Genomic DNA, 25,055 nt, shown 5'->3' on the forward strand with positions numbered 1-25,055 from the left:
AGGTATATATTAAAAACTACAGTCATCATTTTTCATTAGAATACAGACATGGAACAGTAGTTTCACTGGGTCTTTTAGAACATTTTTAAGATCCTTGAAACCTTGATACAGGAGATGCATGTCCAGCTTAGTTAACTGTCATCAGCCTTTAATATTAATTTGCAAAAATCTTTATAATTATAGACATAACTTCCACTTTTCTGCCATTTGTGTTGCTTGATTACATTTTTTGATAATGTATTGGCTAGAGATCTTTTGCAGCAATTATGTCTTAGGCTTATTTTTAAATATTCTAATGTAATCTGCAAATATAAAAAGTGAGCTAAAGAGAAAAGGAAACTGACATTTTATTTCCTATTGTGTTTGCTATTTTTTATGATTTCATTTTCTATTATGTGTATTATTATGTGTACATATTACCTTGTTTAATTCAACTTTCACTTTACAAAACGTAAGAAAACTGAGGCCCAGAGAGGCTAAATAAAGTTAAAGGCCACATCGTTCTGTATGCTATAGTGGAGAGCCAGATTTCAAATCCTCTCTATGCAGCTACAAATTCCACGCTCTTCTCACTTATAAATAATGTAAAATGATGTAAGTATTATGAAAACCTAAGAATATCTAATTGAAAAATAAAGACCTATACAAAGCACTTACCTTTGAAAAAAAGGATTGGCAAGATTAAATATGCATTAAATTGTACACACTTAGCAAGTTACAATATATGCATATTCAAAGACATTAAATATTAAAATAAATCTCCACTAAAGTTAAAACATTAAGTCAAATGTTTTAAATAATCCAGTAAGAGTAATTTTCTTTTTTAATCTATGTTTAAACTGCTTAATGTAAATAATTAGTTTATACATATACTACCTTCTTTTGAGCAGCTTCCTTCTTTTTCTTGTCGTCTTTTTTCTTTTTCTTTTCTTCCATCAACTGTTCTTCTTCTTGCACTAAATCCCTGAACCACACAGTTGCAATTAACTTTCCCAAAATGTATTAAGAAATAAAAATAATGTTGCATACAGATTCATTTTTACTCTTATTAGAAAGTAAAGACATGGCAAATTATTCTTTTATCATTTTTTCATTGAAATAAAACATAACTTGCAACCTCAATCTAACTATATAGCCACTATACAGTATTTTTCTTTAGTAAGTCACAATCAGTGGAGCTTTTTATTTTAAAGTTATATCAAGGAAGGCAACCTAAAGTTAGCAAATTTTACACTGGGACATAAGCAACTCCCTCCAATTCTAGAATGTAAACATCATCTCATGAGCAGTCACCTTGCTTCTGGCCCCAATTATCAATTAGTGGCTAATGGCAATGCCTGGAACGTCTCCCACAGTCCTCTCCTGCCCAGGTACCTGGGGGTATCTTCAGCCCTCCTTCCTCTAAAAAGCTTTGTAACTATTTTTAGAACACAACTTATTCATAAATAGATGACTTGTATTTTAGCATCACAATAATTTCATATTCTGTAAACATTCCAAACTATTCTATCAATGCTTAGGAAACAATCCATAATGCACTCATTATATAAGTTTGTTTCAATTCTTAAAATCAGAAATGCTCCAAGTTGCCCAAAGAACCCCTGGCTCAGGATTTCAAAATGATTGTACAAATGTGTTTGCCTCCTCCTTTCTACTCTACCTCACTGAAATGACAGAGGAAAAGATACCAAATCCATTCAGAGCTGATGAATAAACAAGAGCAAAGGAAGATATAAACATAAGAGAAGTCTTAAATGTCGGTATGTGCCATCCTCTGGTGGAGCTCCAGAGAGGCTCCACGATCATGGCCGACTGAACAGAGATGAGCACGGAGCAAAGACTGTGTAAGGAATAGAAAGGCCACACGTACTCAAGTCCTCCTATCCCTATGCCAACCTGGCCACAGGTAGCCAATGCATTTAAATCCAGCCTAAAAACAAAGAAACATTCTAAAATGAAACTTGCCAAACAAAACCCTTCATACACACAGAGCTCCACAAGAGCATCCCCACCCTCACCTCTTCAAGGTAGGGGGCTACTCGGTAATGAAATCTATGCAAAGTTGGAGGAAACTTAACTCAAGTTACATACATTAATTACCCTAGAGTTTAGAACCTAAACCTTCATTCACTACAACAGACAACCAAAAACCATGAGATACTTAATATCAACACACAAAGAAAAAGTACCTAATTCTGCCCTGAGGAAGCATTCCAGAGGGGACATGATGAATATCAGGCAGAAAAGGAGAGGTTCAAGGGACATGACCTAGACATTTGGGAAATGGTAAATAATTTATATAGGCTGAGTGCATGCATACGGCAGAGGGGATGCAGTAGAAGATAAAATGACAAACACAGACAAATACCTTAGAAACTAGAGGTGGGTACTGTGGGTGCACTGTAATGAGATTACACAAAACTTAAGTTGGCTTTGCTGATGGAAGAAACTGAGAGGAGATGCAGGAAGACAGTGAAAAACAAAATGAGTGACATTATGTATAACTGATAACTTAGTAAAGTTAAGTATATGACTGGTAAAATCAGAAGATGGAAGTAGAGGATGATAACTTGCTGCATTCCACTGCCGTTTTGTTCTGTAGCTCTGTCATGTGGCTAAGAGAGTCGCAAAGCACATTCAGGCCAACTGTAACCATGACTCACTAGCATCCTGTGTGAGGGAGGTAATGAGAGTGAGCAAGCTCACTCACTATAATCCTTGGAAGCCAAGGATCAAGAAAGCTGCAGCATGAAAGTAAAATTAGTAAACAAAGGCAATTAAGTTACACCATTGCAATGTTACTCAACAAAAGCTAATTTCTAGTTCTAAATACTTAAATCTTCTTCAGCCTCAGTTTCTTCATTAAACTGAGGCTAAATTACTGTATGCATCTACTCTACAACATTTTTATAAGGTTTAAATAAGGAGTGCTTCCTTAACCTACTTAAGTACACAAACATCTAGTCAGGAACCCTCTCCCAATTCTCAGTGACACCCCAAAGACTGTACTCTGCTTTTGTCAAGACATTCAGGATCACTTATCATACAGAAACATCACAAATCTTCAGCATTTGTTCTTTGTGTCTGCCTGTGAATTACGGACAAGTCCTTTTTAAATCTTGTTCTCTGTCCCTCTAATTTTACTCTATAGGATGTTTCTTTACTATTTACCTGGAATTTCTCCTCCCTTCTCAAACTTCATTTTGAAGGCTTTTCGATGACATTAGCAAGTGTTTTCCTGTCCAAAAATAGTCTTGTAGTACTTAAAAGATGTACCACATTTCCTCAAGGAAATATTATAGTATCAGTCAATACCAGAAGCGTAAAAGAAAAAACACTGTTATCACAGAGGACTAACCACACTTTTCCCACATCTCCTTCAGAAAGCCAACTGGAAAAAATATATATAAATATACCACCTGTGCTAAAACACTTCACTTGCAGAATTTAAATGCTGGTGGAGATCTGTTTAAGATATTTAATTCTATAATTCACCATATCTATCAAAAGGAGTATGGGTTGATTAGATTTAATAGGTCTAAGTGGTCCATCATATTTGCTACATGCTCCACAAAGACAGCACTCCAGCAATTACATTCAGTAATCATTGATCCCCTGAAAGTTAGTAGGACACCTCAAATACGCAAGTTCTGGACCTAGGAATGAGAACAAATCTCTGTGTGATTAAAATGTTACAGTGACAGGGGGAAGCTTTAGCTCAGCGGTAGAATATGTGCTTAGCATGCACCAGGTCCTGGGTTCAATCTCCAGTATCTCCATTAAAATAAAAATTAAATAAACTTATATAACCTCTTCCCCTAAAAAAAAAATGTTTAAAGAAAATGTTACAGTGACTATGCTGGGCACTTGGTGTACATTTATGTATATTTTCCCATTTGTCACTTTTTAAAAAATGATAGGTACAAATAATTCCCTTCTATAGATGAAGAAACTGAAGCTAAAAAAGGTTAAATGACTTGTCCAAGGTCATATGGCTAATTCAGGGTGGAGACAGGATTCAAATCTAGGTTCTCAAAGTCATGGTCTTCCCCTTCCCCTACACCATGGTATCTCCCCTCCCAAAGTAAAGTAGGACTTTACTCTCTTTTCAGGAGCCACAGAAAATAAATCCTCTTCTTTTGGATAGGTTAAGTGACAGATCTTCTCACTTAATATTTTTCCTCCAGACTGTGTGCCTCCTTTTCTTATTTCTTTCTACCTTTTACAAGAACACTTAACAGAATGTATTGCAGGAAACACAAAGTATTAGAGTTCCAAGAATCATGAATGTGTTATCAGGAGGAAGAACAGCAAAAGAATCAAAGAAAAAAACTGAACAGCAACTGGTTTTAACAAGAGGGACCAGGCATTATTGATATTTAAGACAGCAGTTTCAGTGCTTTTATTTTGTGAATGTTTGTGGGATGGTGATGTGAAAGAAACAACTAGACTACAACTAGATAATAACTGTAAGGTCTCATATTTGAGGAGTTCAACAGTTTTGTTTTGTTGTTTAAGAGAGAAATAGGAAGGTAGCTAAAACACTATCAGAAGTAAGGGAAAAAAACTCATGAAAAATGCATGATGCATGACAGACTGCATAGTATGCTATCATTTGTGTAAATAGCAAGGGAGAGGATATGTATTTATATTTGCCTGTATGTGTATAAAATGATTCTAAAAGAACACTTAAGAAACTAATAGTAATTGTGAAGGAGGAGGCAGGAGGAACTATGCACGTGGGGGACAAGAGGAAGGAAGATCTCACTGTATAAACTTTTTCAGATAGCATTTTAATTTCTGAGCCATGGGAATAAGCATTCAAAAATTAAATATTAAAAAATTTCAAGTATTAATATCAAATGAGTAAGTTTTAATATTTAAAAAATAAAAGGCTATTCTCCATTTTTGGTCTGCTGGAAAATTTGGGGTCATGAATGCATGCTATATTTTGTCAGATTTCTTTACTGTAGCTATGGAAATAATTACAGAATTTTTGTCATTTGATTGCTGATACGATTAATTGTATCAATGGATTTCCTAGTATTGAGGCAAGCTTGCATTTGCTTGTATGAACCCAACCCAATTATATTATTTAAAAAAAATAAATTGCTGGGTTTTCTTTCTAATAAAGGCAAAAAACTATAATGCTATGCTATTTTCTTATACTAACTTCCTTGGCAAAAATGTTCAAGAATAATAATATCCAGTGCTGGTGACAATGAAAGTTACGAGGTTTTCTCTTATATTATACCTCGTGGAAAACTACTATAACCTTTTGGACAGTGTTATGGTAATAGTTTTAACAATTAAAGTTATACAAAGTCTAATCAGCCACCTAACTCTTCAGAATGTATCTTACAGTAATAAAGCACTAGTACACAAGGTCATAAGCATATGAAACTTTGCTGAAAGCTTCACAAGGCCTGAAAAGCAGAAAAACTAAATGTTCATCAGTAAAGAAATGGCTATATAGTAGCATAGCATATCGTATTGAAAAGAAGGTGATCTGTTTATTGATTTGACGAAACGTCCCTAACACGCTGTTAAATGAAAAAAAGCAATTTACAGATGGGTGAACGGTATTAACCCATATTTTTTAATTGTCTGTATATGTTTCTATAACTTTACACAAATTTCAGGAAATTCATGAGGAAATGCTCTCCTGAACTAGGAACATTAGAGTAACCTCACAACTGAACTAAGTATTTAGGGAAACTGATAAATTTTTAAAAAGTGTATCACTATTTTAAATGTTATGCATTAATTTTGTAAATTAGTACAAAATTTTTTTTTTTTAAAAAAAACCATGTCTAGGATTTGCTTTTACTACTCCAGGCCCCACCCTATCCTCTCAAAAAAGTAAAAGAGAAAAATGAAACAAGATTGATAAAATGTTGGCAAATGCTGAAACCAGGTAAAGGGTACACGAAGATTCTTCATTGCTTTATTTTTGTGTATGTTTAAAATTTTCCATAATAATAGAAAAATAAAAATCACAAGCCTCCACATCAACGATTAAAGGCAATAAAGAGGCAGATTAGAGACAGAGGAAGAAGCAGATGAGTGTAAGAACCAAGAGTCTTTGGAAAAGGAAGAGGATGGGTGAGGGAAATGTCCATAACAGCAGCAGGACAGACCTGGGATTTAGAAAGCCCTCCCTGGACCTGCTCTTCCTGATGTTTGACAGTCAGTCTTCCCTACATTCCCAACATGAATATCATTAAAAGCAATCACTTCCAAAGGATACTCCCGTAAACTGCTGTCGGAAATATGGACTAGTAAGGACCTCTGGTGAGCAATTCGAAAGTACCTATTAATATTAAAATTTTAAATGTCACTATGTTATGACCCATCAATTTTAATCTAAGCCTCTAGAAAAGGAAATGTACAAAAATAGATAATAGCCTTAAAAGCCAATCGGCAGGAAAAAACTGAACAAATCATAATGCAGTCATACCATGGAATACTACACATTAGTTTAAAAAAAAGTGGGGGGTGGGGAGGGATTGTAGAATTCCACGATGTGCAGGAAAGAGTTAACACAGCAGGTCTGAGACCGATTCTAGGAAAAAGCACTGCAAGGTTGGCCCTTGGCTGGAGTCAGGGAACTTAGACTTCAGGAAGGTTCTACAAATCCCTAACTGATAACACGGGTAAACTTAGTACAAACAATACAGTTCTGCTGAAAACCTACTTTCCTTCTTGCAGTCCGGAATTCTGGTACACTTAGGCAGCAGGTACCTACATTATCAGTCCTGAACAAAAAACCCTGAATTTCTAATGGGCTCTCCTGGTAGATATTTTATACATGTTGTCATAATTTGATGCTAGAGAAGTTAAGCACATCCGTGTGACACCACAAGGAGAGAAACCTTGGAACCTTGCCCCTAGTTTCCTCCAGATTTTGTCCCACGTGCCTTTTCCCTTTACTGATTTTGCTTTGTATACTTTCACTGTAATAAATCATAGCTATGAGTATGACTATGTGCTGAATCCTGCAAGTCCTTCTAGTGAATCAAACCTGAGGGTGGTCTTTGGGACCACCAACAAACATGGGTTTACAGACAAAGATCTCTAGGACACACTGCTAAGTCAAAAAAAGGTCAAGGTCCAGACAGTATATCACTTGCTAGGAAAACAAAAAGAAAATCCCATTAAAAAGTACACACTTTCCACAGTATAGTAGGGAAGCAGAGGGAAGCAGACCCTCAAGGTATTGGGATGAGCTGACTCTCTGCATCCAAAACTATTTAATAATAAACTACACAATGTTTAATCAATAAACCACTAAGAATGTCCTTAGGGATTCCTGTAAGTCAAGCAGTTTGCTGTGCACTAGGAGAACCCAAACAGAAAACAGTTTTAAACTACAATTTTGTAGGAACAAAACTGAACACACTTGAAATAAAGAAACAAGCAATCACTTGGTAGAGGCTGTAAGCAAGTTTAGGAAAATAAGACATGCATATGAGCTGTTACAGCTGAAGGCTTCACAGAGCAGTTAAGTTGTTGATCTTGGTCTTAAAGAAGAGGCAGGATTTCTACAGAGAGAGGTGGGCCTTTTCCCACAAGGGAACACAGAAGGGTATGGACACCAGCAAAGCAGAGACTTAGCGTGGCAATGTCAGGGGCCAGTATTGATTGGGATAGAAAAAAGGAGAAAAATCGTTGTGTAAAAGTAGGAAATAAATCTGCTACACACAGTGAGAAGACCGTTGCAGTAATCCAGGTAAAAGTTTAATGTCCTGAACCATGATGGTGGCAAAAGGAAATGAAAAGCAAAGAATAAATCCAAGACAGTCGTAAGAAATTGGGATAGTTGACAATATTAGTTAAGAATGACAAAAGAGACCCAGGTTAATGACAACTCCAGATTTCAGAAAGCAAAAAATTTAAAATGACAGCTCTATAGTCAAAATTGGTAATAATGGGACAGAGAAAATAGGGGGGCAAATTTCCAGAGGGCCCAACTAGCCTATCAGTCACAGCTTACCATAAGCCAGCTCATAGTCACACAGAAGCCAGCTGTATGTTACAAGCTAGTTATGAAAATAGTTTCACATCTTCTGCCAAAAAATGTTGTTCACCTACTTTTCCCCTTACACTTTATTCTATTCTCTCCCAGCCTTCCCACTTCTCCTTTTTCTATCTGCTTGCCAGCCTCTTCTTTTCCCCTCCTTGTCCTCCTACACCTAAATTAATCACCAAAGCCAGTCTAGCACTACACAACAGGAAGTAAGTCACTGGTAACCTTCAAAACCATAATTTCACCAGATAATAGAGATGGAAACCCAACTGCTGCAAAACTACGTTAAGAGTGATCAGATTTTCAAAAATTTTGGCCATGATATAAAGAAAAAAGAATAAAAATGAAGTGTTTTCGTTTGTTTTTTTGGTTTTTTTTTTTTTTTTTTTTTTTGACTAAGGAAGACTAGTACTTGTTTGGAAGTCCTTATCTAAAAGGGGTAAGGAATAAAGGTATCAGAGAAGGTGATGACAGATGAGGTATCACTTCAAGAAGGGCCAGTTTATAGTCACAGGTAGTTTATATCTGCAAATACTCAAGTACTTACATAAAATTGATACACCCATAAAACTGAATGCTATGCCGCTGTAAAACAGATAAAGAAGATTTCTGGTATGAAAGGATCTGGAAGGTGTATAGTTAATTGGGGGAAAAAAAAACTAAGGTTAAAAAGGGTTGAGATAAGAACACATATCCTCATGTGCTTGTATTTGCATAAATTCTGGAAGCACACACACAGGTTAACAAAAATACCTACTTGTGACAGGAATATGTAGAGAAAAAGAGGACAAAAGACAGGATGGCAGCAATATTATATATTTCCAGATAGCATTTGACTTTGAACCATAAAGCATAGGCAGAAAGCTTTGTTTTGAGGCACAGGTGGTAGTGAAGTCACCATATCTTCCTCTTAAGAGGAGAAAATAGGATATGATGAAGTAGCAGTGAAGATCCAGATGATACATAATCTGGATTTCTTCAAAAAGAGGCTGAGTTTGAAGAAGGCCTCTACTAGCCTCATAATCTGAGCAATAAAATAATGCTAGTAAAGGATTACAACCCACTGAATAAAAAAGGAATCCATGAGTCCCTACTGATATGAATAAATGAATGAATGGATGAATTAATAGGGTAAAGATGCAGATTGTACAGTAGAATGTCAACTAATGCAGCAAGAATAATGGACTTAGAAAATCACTATTTGGCAATCCATTGATTCAGGCAAGAATCTTAATGGGAAATAAGATGTTTACATAGTCTCAAAGTTCTTCCAACAATAGCATGATTAATTACAAAGGGGAAAATACTAACTTTACAGTGGTGAAACCCAACATATATCACATCTTAACCAAGTAGTTGAAGTTACCATCACCAATAATGGGACGAATGGACATCGTGCTCCTCTTGACATGATGCACTAAGCAGAACACATCAGTCCTGTGCTACTCCTGCCAAAAGTGCACAACATGAATCTAATCAAGACAAATACAGACAGAGGGACATCTGACCAAATAACCAGCCTGTACTCTTTTAAAAATATCAAGGTCTTCAACAACAAAGAAAGACTGAGAAACTGTTCCAGAACACAGGTGGTTAAGCAAACATGAAAACCAAATGTATTCCTACATTAAATCCTAGGCCAGAAAAAAAAAGGTTTTTTTTTTTTATTTGCTCTAAAAGGTATTATTGAGACAGTCAGCAAAATTTGAGTAAGGTTTGTAGATTTGCTATTAAGATTCTACTGATATTACTTTTCTAATTTTAATAATGGCACTGTACTAAGAAAATGTCTCTGACCTTAGGAAATAAATATTTAAGTTTTTAGGGGTAAAAGGATATCACGTCTCTAAGCTACTCTCCAATAGTCCAGGGCTGGGGGTGGGGGGACCAATATGCTTTTTTTTTTAAACATTTTTTATTGATTTATAATCATTTTACAATGTTGTGTCAAATTCCAGTGTTCAGCACAATTTTTCAGTCATACATGGACATATACACACTCATTGTCACATTTTTTTCTCTGTGAGCTACCATAACGTTTTGTGTATATTTCCCTACGCTATACAGTATAATCTTATTTAGCTATTCTACAATTTTGAAATCCCAGTCTATCCCTTCCCACCCTCCGCCCCCTTGGCAACCACAAGTCTGTATTCTCTGTCTATGAGTCTATTTCTGTCCTGTATTTACGCTTTGTTTTTGTTTGTTTGTTTGTTTGTCCAATATGCTTGTAGAAAGAAAATGAGAAAGTAAATGTGGTTAAATGTCAATATTCAAGGAATACAGATGAAGGATATTCAGGAATTTTTTGCTCTATTCTTAAAAAATTTCTCTAGGACTTAAATTATTTTAAAATAAAAAGCTCAGGTTGAGGACAGTTGGTGAGATTAGAATTTTAAGAGAACGGATACCCCTTCCCATAATAACAGAAGCAATGTATAGCTTACAAGGTACTCTGAGACGTCATCTATTTTGAGCCCACAACACCAAAACAGAGAACTGATGTTTTTCCCATATGACACTTAAAGAAACCAAGGATTGGAAAGTCTAAGTGACTTGTATAATACAAGGCAATGGTTAAGGCTGACCCAAAATCTGGTTGCTAAACTAACCGTCCTAAATCTACTCCTCTTTTTAGGCTTAACTTAATTGCTAGTTCCTTCATGATTCTTTTCAACTCATACAAACCTCACCCTTTACCTTCAATTAAACAATGCTTATTTTCTAATTATTTCTGATGTTAATCTCACTCTTCCAAATAGAACTAATTACTGTTCTGGGGACAAAAATCAGTTCTACTTGTACTCCCCCAGCATTAGGTACTGCAGTTAAATACCAATTCCTGCTTTCTTGCCTTTACTAACACTACCCCATCCACCATCAAACATGCACTCTTTTCACTCTTTCTTTTACCCACATTCTACTTCTTTAAGGACCAGTTTAAATCCAATCTATTCAAACAAGCATTTCCTGGGCAGCACAGCATGAGTTTAAGAGCTCTGGCTCCAATCCCAAAGAGAAGTGGGCTTAAATCTCAATTCCATTACCTTGTGTAAGCAACTTGTTTAATTTCCCTAAAGCCTCCATCTCCTCATTTACAAGAGGTCTTAAATTGTACCTCCCTTGTTGGGTTGTTGTGAAGATTAAATAAGGTAATGCAGAGGAAGTGCTTAAGAGATGAACATAAGTGTACACTAAACATGAGCTGCAAGAGGCTAGGTACAAAAGGCTGCACTAGCCTAAGGTTAGGAGACAAAGAAGGTTGTAACCAAAGAAAGGAGAGCATACAGTAGAAAACAGAATTAACACACCTCTTAGAATGGCTATCATCAAGAAGACAAGAGGTAAAAAGTGTTGGCAAGGACATAGAGAAAAGGGAACCCATGTGCACGGCTGTCAGGAATGGAGAAAACAGTATGGAAATTCCTCAAAAAATGAAAACTACAACAACTAATGACCTAGCAATCCCACTTCTGAGTATATAGCCAAGAGAAATGAGAAATGAAAACAGCATATCAAAAAGATATTTGAACTCCATGTTCATTGCAGCATTATTCACCATAACCAAGATATAGAAACAATCTAAGTGTCCATGGATGGATGATGGTGTGGTATATGCATACAATGGAATATTATTCAGCCATGAGAAAGAAGAAAATTCTGCAATTTGCAACAACATGGATTAACTTTGAGAGCATTAAGTGAAATAAGTCAAAGAAAGACAAATACTGTATGATATCACTTATACATGGAATCTAAAACAGCTGAACAACAGAATGGTGGTTATCAGGGGCAGGTTGGGGGGGGGGATTGAGATGCTGTTAAACAGCACAGACTTGCAACTAAAAGAGGAATGAATTTTGTAAACCTAATGTCCAGAATAGTGATTACAGTTAACAATATTGGTATATACGTCAAAGTTGCTAAGAGACTAGATTTTAAATGTTCTCACTGCAAAAAGGAAATGATAATTATGTGACATGACAGCAGCAGTCATACTAGAATACAGCAGACCCCTGAACAACTGCAGGGGTTAGGGGCACTGGCCCTACACAGTCAAAAATCTGCATATAACTTTACAGTCAGCCCTCCATAGTCACAGTTCTGCATTAGCGGATTCAACCAACCACAGATCGTGTAGTATCATGGTATGTATTTAATGGGAAAAAATCCACATATAAAGTGGAACCATACAGTTCAAACCTATGTTGTTCAAGGTCAACTGTATATAAATGTTTCAAATAAGCAAGTTGTACACCTAAAACTTACACAAAGTTAGATGTCAATTAAGTCTCAATAAAACACACACACAAGGGCAATGCACTAACTGCTGGGTGAGGGGGGGAGAAGAAAATGGAACTGATTTTATTTTTCAATCATACCTTAAAGCTGGAAAAAAATTTTAAAGTGAAAATGGAACCAGATATATAAACACAATTATTATTAGTACACTGCAGAATGAGGTAGATGCCAAACCAGCAACTCAAGACCTCAGACTCCAGATTCCAAACCAGACCATCCAAGGTACCAAACATAACACAAGCAGAGACAAAGATAACACCAGAAGACAAAACTGCAGATCAATAACCTTGTGACTATAGACACAAAAATCCTCAACAAGAGACTAATAAATCAAGTGTAGCAACATATAAAAAGGATTATATGCTATACTCAACTGGGACTTATCCCAGGAATGCAAGGTTGGTTTAATACATGAAAGTCACTGTAACATAACATTATTAGAGCAAAAAATAAAACTACATGATCTCAGTAAACACAGAAAAAGCATCTGACAAAGTTCAACATCATTTCATGACAAGACAAAACCATTCAAACTAGGAACAGAAGAAAATTTCCTTAACCTGATAAAGGCCATCTATAAAAGCCCATAGTTCACATTACACTTAATGCTTAAGACTGAATGCTTTTCATCTAAGATCAGAAACAAGACAAGGATGTCCACTCTTGCCACTCCTATTTAACACTGCATTATATGTTCTAGCCAGAAAAACACAGGCAAGAAAAACAAATAAAAGGTACCAAGATTGGAAAGGAAATTATAAAACTAACTGTTCACAGATGACATGATCTTACATATAAAAAGTCCTAAGGAATACACACAGAGACTATTAGAAATAATAAACAAGTTCAGCATAGCTGCAGGATACAAGATCAACATACAAAAATCAACTAGTTGATGTACCACAACATGGATGAAACTTGAAGATATTATGTAAGTGAAATAAGCCAGTCACAAAAGGACAAAGCCTATGATTCCACTGCATGAGGTACCTAGAACAGTCAAATTAATACAGAAAGAAAGTGGAATGGTGGTTTCCAGGGGTCCAGGGGAGGGGAGAATGGCGAGTTATTGTTTAATACGTACAGAGCTTCAGTTTTGCAAGATGAAAAGAGTTGTGGAGATGGATCATAGTGACAGTTGCGCAACATTGTGGATGTGCTTAATTTCACTGAAATGTACACTCAAAATGGTTAAGATGGTAAACTGAACATACCACAATTTTAAACTTTTGTGCTACAAAGGACAACATCAAGAAAGTGAAAAGGCAATCCACAGAATGGAAGAAAATATTTGTACATCATGCATCTAATAAAGGACTTGTATCTAGAATACATAAAGAACTCTTTCCGTTCAACAATTTAAAAAAAAAAACAAATTTTTTAATGGGCATATGACTTGAATAGACATTTCTCCCAATCAAATACACAAGTGACCAATAAGCACATAAAAAGATGCTTAACATTATTAATCATTAGGGAAATGCAAATCGAAACTACAATGAGGTATCGCTTCACATCGACTAAGATAACTTAATCAAAAAGAACAATAACAAGTGTTGGTGAGGATGTGGAGAAAATGGAACACTCATACATTGCTGGTGAAAATGTAAAATGGGTGCAGCTGCTCTGGAAACAGTTTGGTAGTTTCTCAAAAATTTAAACACAGAATTACCATATGCCCAAGCAATGCCACTCTAAGGTATATACCCAAGAGAACTGAAAACATTATGTCCACACAAACACTTGTGCATGAATATTCATAGAATCATTATTCATAACAGCCCCCAAATGAAAGCAACCCTAATGCCCATCAATAAATGGATACACAAAATATGGTATAGCTAAATAATGGAGCATTTCTTTTTTTGCCCATAAAAAGAATAAGGTGATACATGCTACAACATGTATGAACCTTGAAAACATGCTAAGTGAAACCAGCAATACAAAAGGCCACATGTTACGTGATTCCACTTATACGACATGTCCAGAATAGGCAAATCCATAGAGACAGAGTATAGATTTGTGATTGCCAGGGGCTGGAGGTGGGGTGAATGGAGAGCGACTGCCAAAGGTATAGAGTTTTTACTGAGGGAGGATATAAAAAAATGCTCTGGAATCAGGTATCTGTGATGATTGAACAACTCTGTAAATACACTAAACCACTGAATCATATACTTTAAAAGGGTGAACTTTATGGTATGTGAATTTTATCTTAATAAATGTTATCAAAAAAATTGAAAGAGAAATTGAAAGGAACATCCAGAGAAGGAGGAATTGAGGCTAGAACAAGAGGTAGTAGGGAGGAAGCTAAAAAGACAAGCTGAGCACACACAAGAGTTTGGGCTTAAATTCCAGAGTCACTATGGAGATAGCAGCAGTTTTTAAGAAATAGTGAATGACAGGCTCAGAACTGTGGCTTGAGCATGATTAACTTGCAACAGTGCAGAGAATATACACTGTATATTAGCTCTACCTGCTAGGAGTCTCACTTACGTGCCTCATATTGCCTGGGATTCACAAGTAGAATACTAAATAAAACATATTCCTCTGACAGCCTTTGTGTGGCCAGTTATCAAAAAAGTGAAGTAATACTTAAAAATACACCTAAAAACCAGTGCATATTTCACTCCACACAGCACTATTTCCTGTATTTTAGGGGGATTCTCCAAAATAATAAGAAGGGACCAAAGTCAACAAAACACAGACGTCAAAATTATAAAAATGTTCAATAACATTGCAGCAAGCTGCTCAACAAATGCTGGCTGACTCAAAACCACTAGTAAGAGCAAAGCAAGTGACTTGGTTTAATCTTGTTTGTTATTATACAAAATCCAATCAATCACTGTTTGCATAAAATATCTTGTAAGGTTCAAAGTATAAAATTCTTTAACCAAGTTTCAATCTGTTTTGAACATTCCATTTGAAATGGGAAGTCAGCTGAGTCATGGTCACATAACATACTACTGTCTAAAAATCAAAACACTTTTCCCTAGATATAAGAAAAGAAACACTAGGATTTCTGCTTCATAGCTAGCTCAGAGTATGCGATTCCCTTAAAAAATAATACCACATTAACAGGACATTGAAACTATACAGTTGGCCTCCAGTAAGTTCCAAAAAGCAAAACATGAATTTGCCATACATGAGCAACAATCTACATAGCATTTACATTGTATTTATAACTATTTACGTAGTATTTACATTATATCAGGTATAAGTAATCTAGAGATGATTTGAAGTATATGAGAGGAGGGAGGGTACAGCTCAGTGGTAGAGTGCGTGCCTACCATGCACGAGGTCCTGGGTTCAACCCCCAGTACCCCAACCAAAAGTGATAAATAGATAAACCTAATCACCTCCCCCCTCAAAAATTTTAAAAAATAAAAATTAAAAATAAATACTTTAAAAATAAATAAAGTATATGGGAGAATGTGCTTTGGTTATATGCAAATACTATGCCATTTTGTATAAGGGACTTGAGCATCCTTGGATTTTGGTATCCTGGGGAGCAGGGAGTTCTGGAATCAATCCCCTTCAGATACTGAGGGACATAATTTCTTCTTTTCTTTCTTTCTTTTTTTTTTTTTTGAGAGAACCTATGCCTTAGTCTAATGCTATTTTCTCTCTTTTAAATCTTAAAATCTCCCTTTTCTTGAGATTATTCAGCTTCTCTCACATCCTCCCTATAATACAAGGTTTCTTAGTCTTTGGGGAGCTATGAGCCTTTGAAATCTGATAAATGCTAAGGACTATCTTTTTTCCTTTCCTTTTTTTTTTTTTTTTTTTTTTTTTAAAGCACACATTCAATTTCTCAAACTACTTCACACCATCTGTGGTCCCTCTGTGGAATCCAGGATGAGAACCCCTGTTCTGGCAGCACAATGCCACTCTAATTTCAATGGGGCATTCTTTGGAAGAATGTACATCACAAGTCCAGCCCTATGTTTCATTTTCTTAGCAGGATTATCAGTTTATTACTGTGAGAGCCAAAAACAGGCAACTTTTATGTCTAACAATAAAAGAGCTACCTTCAGAATAACACTTCAAAAAAGCTGCAATCATTACAGCTGACCAATTTAAATATGAAGTCTTATAATTATTGTAACCTCAACTATTTAAAATTATACCTCAGTTTCACATTTTTTGGCATATCCTTAAATGAAAGAAACACTGAGTTAGTGTAAAGGTAAAAGTGCTGGGTAAACTTTCAGTTTATTTCCTTCAAAGTGGTGGGGGAGGGAGGCTGACATGACGCACTGGGAACACAACACCTATGTGTTATTCCTGCCAAAAAGTTTTAACCTGAACCATATACAGAAACAACCAGACAAATCCAAATTGAAGCCTGCAAGAACAAAAGGTTTGGACTATTCCAAAACGTCAATGTCATGAAAGGGGAAGAAATGGATAAGGAACTGCTCCTGATAAAAGGAAATTACAACTAAACTCAACCCTGGATTAAGGAATTGAGAGAAAAGAACAAATATGTTTTAACAGACATTATTAGGACAACTGGGAAAATTTGAACATGGACCAAACAGTACTGTAACAAAGTTACACTTCCCAGTGTGTGATAATCATGTTATCTGTTATAGAGAATGTGCTTGTTCCTGGGAGATAAATGATGTCTTACTTAGAGATGAAGGGGCGTCACAGAACAAATGTGGCAAAATATTAGCAACTGGTAAACCTAGACAGAGATACAGGTGTTGGTTGCACTATTCTTGCCACTTTGCTGAATGTTAGGATGAGTTTTTAAAACTTTTTAAATGGGATGACATTTTCTTGATTTTAAAAGATGTCGTAAGTCAGTCCAAGCAGAATAGATACAGCAAATATCTATTTCAGTCTTTCCAATTATGGACAACACTTTTCAGGCTGTTATGAAACACAACTGCAAAGGACTCTAATTTATCGTTGCAGACTTACTTCAGATGCCAAAATTTGCAAGGTTACAGAATAGTACTCTGATTTTTTAATGATGTGTATATTTAAATTTTCCATAGAGGGCTGTTACACATTTAAAAATTAAGCTTAGAGTTTGTGATTCATTTATCCTACCTACTGATATACCACATAGCTGTCAAATTAAGCTAGAAAGAAACCTACCAATATGAAACTGCTGGCCTACAAACTTCACAGGGGGAAAAAAAACCAGAAAAGCTTAACAAAATCAGATGATGATTTTTTTTTTTTAAATTCAGATAAAAGTTGATGAATCGCAAGAGCAGGGTCCACCTTACATAGGAAGACCTAACACCCTGATTTACTCCTTCTGTCCCTCAGTCTTTTCTTATTTAGCATGTCCCAGGCAAAAATGTCTCAGATAAAAATGTCCCAGTTCAGATGTTACATAATATGGTATACAGCATATACAACTCTTCTTATATCATGGCATTTCATGGCTGGTTTGCAAAAAAAAAAAAAAAAAATCAGCATGACATGAAGCATGTAACTTCTACTTTAGACAATACACTCAACAATATAGTAAATTAGTAAAATGGCCACAAACTATGTTGGCATAATTTTTACATTTTCAGAAAGGAGAAACCAAAGTCATCTTTTTTCTATTGTGCAATATAAAATACTGCCTAGCTGGAAGAACCCTATGGTTACAGTCACAAGGCCTGTTTGAACCCCAGCTCTGTCACTTGTTAAAGAATGTATAACCTTGGCCATGGCTTTCTCACTTGTAAAACGAAGGGATCAGAATACTAGCTGGTATCATGGCCCAGATTTAAGTACTCAGCAATTCTATCACCTTGGACTCCACAATATGGTTTGCTTGTTTGTTTTTTTTAAAACCAGATAAATTGAGTTAGAACAGATTTTTCTACAACTCTAAACTGTAACTTATCATCTTCTCTTCCCAAACTCTTATTCCTTTTCTCACCACTACCCTGTTCAGAGGCTGGGTCAATCTCTCACTCACCCAAAATGTGAAGACCCCTGTGTATTCAGAGTCCTCTCACAACTAATCCCAGACTAATTAGCTGCCAAACCCCAGATTCCACGTCTTTAGTATCTCACACTCTTCCTGTCTTTTCTACTACCATATAATTCAGGTCTTTACCACCTCTTGCCTAAATAATTAGTTATATTTTTCTATCCTATCACCATTCTACCTAAAAGCATGTAATAGCTCTCCACAATGTAAGAGTTATGCAAAAAGTCCTCAACCTGCTATTCAAGAAACTACACCTGTCCCCATTCTTCTATGCCAATCCAACTGAACTACTTACTGCTATTTCAAAAGTCCCTGTACTTTCTGGATTTTGTCCCTTTGTTTCTGCTGTTGTTCCTATATTGCCCTTTTCTCTGCCTTTCAAAATTGATTCTATTTTTTAAAGTTTAGTTCCAATGGTGATCACTCAGATCTAGACATGATAGTTCCCTCTCCTGAATGGCCGGGATACCAGCAAAAAGCGACAATTTTAATGGCTGTCCGTGAATTAAGCCTACCTCATGTGGGCAACTAAATTTACCTACTGTGCCACTTTTACCTGGCACTGGTTACCCAGCACGCTGTCCTAAGGGTTTGTTTGCACCTTAGCAGAGGAAAAGGAAAATGGCCATATAATGTCATCACTCATTCAGAGACTAGAGTTTCCAAACCTGGGGGTCTACACAATGGGAATCTGGAGTTCTACAGTATTAAAAGATATTTAGCACTTACAGACTGAACATTGAAAATCCAAATATTTGGCTATTTCAGGCAACATGAAAATCTAGAAAAGTGGAAGTGGCTCCCGCCCCTACTTCCCTGGGTAGGGGACATTTGGCAACATCTGAAGACATTTTTTGATTGTCACACATGGCAGGGGAGTACTTCTGGGAGATGCTGCTGAACATCCCACAACGCACAGGGCAGACTTCACAATAATAAATTATCTGGTCCAAATGTCAAGTCTCAACAGCCCAGGCTGAGAAATTCTGATCTAGAAGTGTTGCGTGTATTTGTGGGTTTTACCTCCTCAAAGGTATTTTCAAATTTTTTGAGGTGAAAAATCATGCCTCTAGTGAGGCAACACAATACATTCTGAAGCATAACAGCTCCTCCAATTACCAGTGGTGTGGCCTCCTGAAAGTTAATTAACCTCTCTGTGCCTCAAAGTCTTCATCTGTAAAACAGGAATAATAAAAGTACCTACCTCCCAGAGTGTTACAGGATCAGATGAGTTAATGTCTTCAGAAAAGTGTGCCAGGCAGATAGTAAGCATTCAATAAATTCAGCTACTTCCATTCTTCCCCTCCCCAGTGCCTAGTCTTGCATTTGGAACATAGAAGAAGCTCAAGAAATGTTTACTAACTGAACACAGGATAATGTCGTGACTTCCTGGGGAGTCTGTTCTGGTCTAATAGATCTTAGCAACTAGCTAGCTCAGACCTCTCATTTTATAGATTAGAACAGAGAGGCTAAGTGATTTGCCAAGAGTCAAGGTCATACTGTAAGTGGCAAAGCTGGGATTCAAGCCCTTATACCGAGATCCCAAGTTCTATCCAACTGAAATAGCATATGAAAATTAATACCTGTATTAGACACAATTTTTAATTAAGTCCCAGAAAACCTCCATAGGAATCATATTGATATAGTTACCTGACAAAGCAAAAATAGAAGGAGAAATAGACTGACCCTCCAAGTTCTTTTCTGAAATTACACCTTAAAAACACAACCTGTTTTATTTAATGGTTTCATATTTCAATATTCCTTTAATAGAGTATGACAACAAAACTTATTTCAATATCCAACAGTTATTTAGTCAGTGACGTCAGGCTTAATTTCCTTAAAATGATCCTGAAATTATCTTGAATAACAGAAAATCTCTTATCTGGTAAACCAATGACGCCCATCCTTCACCAACTGAACAGATTCTTTAACAAGCACTTTAACAAATTCATACCTATAAAACTCGAAAGACTAACAATCTGAAATGATTCTATATGGTGAAAAAATATTCAGATGATTTGAACTGCGAATGTTAATAATCCCAACATAAACCTAAAACAATCACCAAGCACAAACTACATTAAGACCTCTGACAGAGAAATTTTATTTTATTCTGTCCAAGAGAAAGAGATCCCACTGATCAGGTTAATCTAGAAGTTTCTCTGAGTATCCCAATATAATGCAAAAGAAAACGGTGAATAATGAGAAAGGAAAAGACCGTAAGGCAGAAAATGAATGTGAAAAAGAGTTAAATACAGTGCAGTGCCCTAATACTTAAGCAATTACAGCTCAATAAAGCCAAGAATTTCCATAAAGGCGTCGTTTAAAAAACAAAAACTCCCTCTGTGGTAGTGAATTAAGTTACCAGTGCAAAAGCACTCAGGTCCAAAAGGAAAGAGACCCATGCACTGGGAACAGGTTTTTAATTATTTCACCAGCTGATAAAAAAAGAGCACACGCCGAACGTAGATATAAATGTAGCTTCAAAAGAAAACAAAACGCAGTTTATGCTCGGTAAAGTTCAAGGGCAAAACTGTTTCCAGTGCAACAGAATCCGCCTGACTACAATGTGTTGAAAAAAAAATGCGAACACATAGTATCTTTTTATAAAGGCAACAATTTGAGTTACAAAGTAATAACGGGGAAGCCAAAACAGTTTGACAGCCCGCCATAAGGGCCGCCTCAGTCATGACTCACACAATGCCTGCAACCATTTACAATAGTAATTAATGCACAAGTCCCCTAATTAAATTCTAAAAGGGTGAGAATGCTTTAACTAAGTTTACAAGAATTGCATTTCGCTGGGGTTTTCTCCCCCTAAAGAAAGGAACACACGCGTAATTACGCATCTCCCCGCAATCCCTCCATCCAGTATTCCCTCCGGCCTCTTCTCCCGAATGTCGGTTCCCTACATGCGAAAGAAAATGACACAGGGGAACTTCTAAACCTAGCAAGGACGAGCCGGGGTGGAAATACACGATTAATGGGGCGAGAGACGGAAAGCTCGCCCATCTTACCTGCTAAGATTCCTTTCTACGTCTTTGGTAGCTTTAGCTTCCAATTCTCTGGAACGGAAAAGAAAGAGAGAAAGAAGAGAGAGAAAGAGAGATGCGCGTGAAAACGGAGCTGCTGCGGCAGAGGCTCGCGCCCGGGCCGGATGGGGGAGGGGAGGGGAGCCCGGGGGGGCTCACAAAGCTGCGGGGCTGCAGCCCGGACTGCGGGCAGGCGGCGCGGACGAGCCGCAGCCCCCGGCCCGGCCCCAGCGGCGCAGCGAGGCCCCTCCAGGCCTCTGGCCCGGCCTCCTCAGCAGCGCAGCCGGCGCCCCCGGCGCCGAGGCCCGAGGTCTCGGAGACGCCCGGCGCTGCTGCCGCTGCCGCTGCCGCTGCCGCCGCCGCCGCCGCCCGCGGTCTCGGGCCCTGCGGCAGCGCCCGAGGCTCCTCCCGCCCGGAGGGAAGCCCCCGCCCCCGCCCCACTCACCTCATGTGTGTAAAGTGCACGAGCAAGTGGGGCGCGGCGAGTGAGGCTCGCGAGCCTCAAGCCCTCCGCAGCGCCGCGGGGAGAGGCCCGAGCCGCTGCACCAGCGCCATTTTCTACACCGACCCGCTGCCGCCGCCGCCGCCGCCGCCGCCGCCGCCACCGCTGCTGCCGCCGCCGCCGCCGCCGCCGCAGGCCCCAGACCGGAAGTGAATGCCCCGCTGGGCAACCCCTTCCGGGGGCGCCGCGGCCACCGGCCTCAAGATGGAGGCCCTAGCAACTGGACCAGCAGTCGGGGCAGGCCCTTGGCAACCGCTTGGGTGCGGCGCGCGGCCCCCGGCCGGACCTCCCTAGAAGCGGGAGGTAGTCACAGCCTCCCGGGCGACCCTCACAACGGCTGGGGAGCCGCCGGGCCCTGAGCCTAGCCTTTCTCGCCGCGGCCGGTTCGGATCTGACTTGAGTCCCTCCCCTCCTCCTCCTCGTTCTTTGCTGCGACACAAGTTTCCTTCCCTGCTGCCCGGCCCCTCCCCCAACTGAAACACACCAAAAAAAAAAAAAAAAAAAAAAAAATCGCCTAAACCGCAAAATCTACCCCTGCCGCAGCACGAAGAGCTCGCGCGGCTTTTGAAGTCTACCACTTCTAGATTATTTTTGACCTTGGGCCAATTATTGAACCTCTCCGCTTCTCTGTTTCCTCTTCAGGTAAAGAATGTATACCTGAGAATGACTGTGAGGTTGAAAAGCGATTTTTATCCACCGAATTTTGCAGACCATTTGACTCAGCAATTCCACTTGTGCAAATTCCTGTTCAGGAAATAATCCTGGAGAACTACAAATATGTCACCGTCGTGATATTAAGTCCCTGCATTGATAGTAAAAATTTGTGAACGGCCAAAATGTCCAACGTTACCAGGTGGCTTTAAAACCTGAACTACTGGCATGCGTTAGGATACTGTAAAAATGATGGGGAGGAAAAGTAACGGCATGGGGAAATGGTTACAATAGAGTAAGTGAAAAAGCAAGTTCCAAAGTAGCTCATACGGTAGAAACATGTAGATACTGTAAGACAGGTACATATGTATACATACATATATCTTACTGTAGACAGTAAGATACATCCGTGTAGAACTAGATACAACAATGTACGTACATGTAGGTACAATAAGATACATATATTCGTGTGTCTATGTGTGTATTCTTTCCATACTCTCAACACTTTTTTTCTAATCTAAAAATAATTACAGCGCTGTGCTTAAAATCCACTCCTCAAAATCTCACTCTGTGATCATCTCATTTTCCTCTTTCTAAACTACGTCCTTCTGCTAGATTTAAAACATGTCCAAATTTCTCCCATTATTAAGAAATAAAACCCTTGACTGCCTAATTCCTATACTCTCTCAGGGAGATGTGTGATAAATAAGTGAATGAATGAATGAATGAATTCACAGAAAGTCCTAAAGCATATGCACCAAAATATTAACTGGTGATATTATGAGGTTTTAAATTTTCTTCCCTTAATGTGTCTGGCTTTTCTTTTTCATTTTTATACAATAAGCATGTAAAAAATTATTTTTATTTCAAAAATCAGGTTTGTAAAATGTGAAATGTAGGGGGCACCAATAAGTGCCAGTGACTTTCCTTTTCTTGCCATCATGAATTCATCACCATGATCGATTCATATACACATATATTTGGTTTGCTTTTCTTTCATTGCTCTTTCTACTTAAAACCTGAAAATTATAGTATTTCTTTAGAGGTTAAAAATATGAGCATGTAGGAATGGCACAAATAATACTTTCATAACGGGTTTATGAATAATTTTCTACAACAATAAGGCAATGAAAACTGTGATATTTATCAACATTTACACAGCTGTTAAGATTAGCTGATTCTTTTTTTTTTTTTAATTAGACTATCTTAGGTTTGAATAAATCATTGATTCTCAACTGGGGCAGTTTTCATTCCCAACCCCCAGGCTAGGACATTTAGCAATTTGTGGTTTCTGATCATCACAACTGGATGCTACTGGTGTCTAGTAGGCAGAGGCCAGAAGTTCTGCTAAACATCCTACAAAGCACAGGATGGTCCCTCTCTCCCCAAACATGAGAGGTTCCGAACCAAAATGCCAATAGCACCCAAGGTTGGGAAACCCTAGAACTCATTCCTAGCTCTAGGGAAGCTGAGAAGATATAATTTCTTGAAGATCTTTTCAGAATGGTTTGACACATCCCATATGACCCCTCCAGGGCTGCATTATGAAGTAATGCTAATCACTTTGATTATCTATCTCTTAAACTTGGTGCCTAGGGGTAGGTCAAAGAAGAATGACAGCAGAAGACCAGCACAGATTCCTTATCAGAAAACTATTGAGGGATCTTCTCTTGTTATTCTTTCTCTCTCTCTCTCTCTTTTTTTTTTTTTTTTAAATAATTAGTCTCCCTGTTGAGTATTTCCCATCATCATGCAAACATATTCTAGTAACTTTCACCAAGAAAAAAAAATGCAAACAAAACAAAAAACAACTCCTTGGATACCTCATTCCTCTCTAGCTTCATTTCTCTCTCTCTCTCTTTTTTAATTATAGTTGATGTACAATATTATATAAGTTATGGGTGTACCATATATTGATTCTCAATTTTTCAAGGTTATACTCCATTTATAGTTATTATAAAATATGAGCTTTATTCCTTGTCCTGTTTCATTTCTCTGCTCCCTTTCCCAGGAAAGCTTCTTGAAAAAGTTCTACACCAGCTGCTTCTCGTTGTTCACCTCTTTTCCCAACCCACTTTAACCTGATAGCCCCAGTCCTCCCCCAGAATTGCTCTTATCAAGGTCATAAATGACGTTGAAGCTCCCAAACTCAATGGTAACATTTCCATCCTGAATTGATTTACTTCTTTGCTGGATCTGCCACAACTGACCACTCCCACCTTTTTTAGAGAATCTCTTTTCTTGGCTGTCTTGGCAGCCTGTTCTGAGTTTCTTTTTCCCTCTTTTGCCATTCCTTTTTTGTATCCTTTGCCAGCATCTCTTGCTTTGTATGAAATAAATGTTCGCGATCCCCCAGGCTCTGTGCCAGACTCTTCCCTCTCTCACTCTCCACTGTCTCCTTGGGATGGGTAATCTCATCCGTTCTCTTGTGTTTAAATAATATTTAAGTGCAAATGACTCTCAAATCCATATTTTTAGCCTCTTTCTCACCCGTGTACCCTAGAACGCTAAAATGACAGTTCACCCATGTAACACATATTTATTGAGCTCCGTATGGGCTGGTGCTGTGCTAGACCCCAATTCTCTGGCACT

At 37.8% G+C, this 25,055-nt stretch overlaps 1 protein-coding gene, 1 long non-coding RNA gene and 1 other non-coding gene across 9 annotated transcripts in view; 2 read left to right on the plus strand and 1 right to left on the minus strand.

Moving 5' to 3' along the window:
• TNRC6A (trinucleotide repeat containing adaptor 6A) overlaps nt 1–25,055 on the minus strand; it is a 175,993-nt gene that overhangs the window by 70,385 nt on the left and 80,553 nt on the right. For 3 of the 7 annotated variants that reach the window (XM_032460841.1, XM_032460843.1, XM_032460844.1), the window contains exons 3-4: nt 21,296–21,343; nt 877–964 (exon numbers count right to left, since the gene is read on the minus strand). In XM_032460841.1, the coding sequence (XP_032316732.1) occupies nt 877–964; nt 21,296–21,343 (136 nt within the window). Of the gene's footprint in view, nt 1–876; nt 965–21,295; nt 21,344–21,755; nt 22,303–25,055 lie in introns of those variants that run through there. The other 4 variants (XM_032460847.1, XM_032460846.1, XM_032460842.1 and 1 more) reach the window with 3 other exon arrangements.
• Nucleotides 6,169–22,858, plus strand: LOC116657597. The gene is made up of 3 exons (XR_004312762.1): nt 6,169–6,181; nt 18,050–18,052; nt 22,724–22,858. It is a non-coding gene; the product is annotated as an uncharacterized LOC116657597 (long non-coding RNA).
• Nucleotides 15,585–15,655, plus strand: TRNAG-ACC. The gene has a single exon. It is a non-coding gene; the product is annotated as a tRNA-Gly (tRNA).

The sequence above is a fragment of the Camelus ferus genome, chromosome 18 (assembly GCF_009834535.1).
Source record: "Camelus ferus isolate YT-003-E chromosome 18, BCGSAC_Cfer_1.0, whole genome shotgun sequence".
NCBI lineage: Eukaryota > Metazoa > Chordata > Mammalia > Artiodactyla > Camelidae > Camelus > Camelus ferus.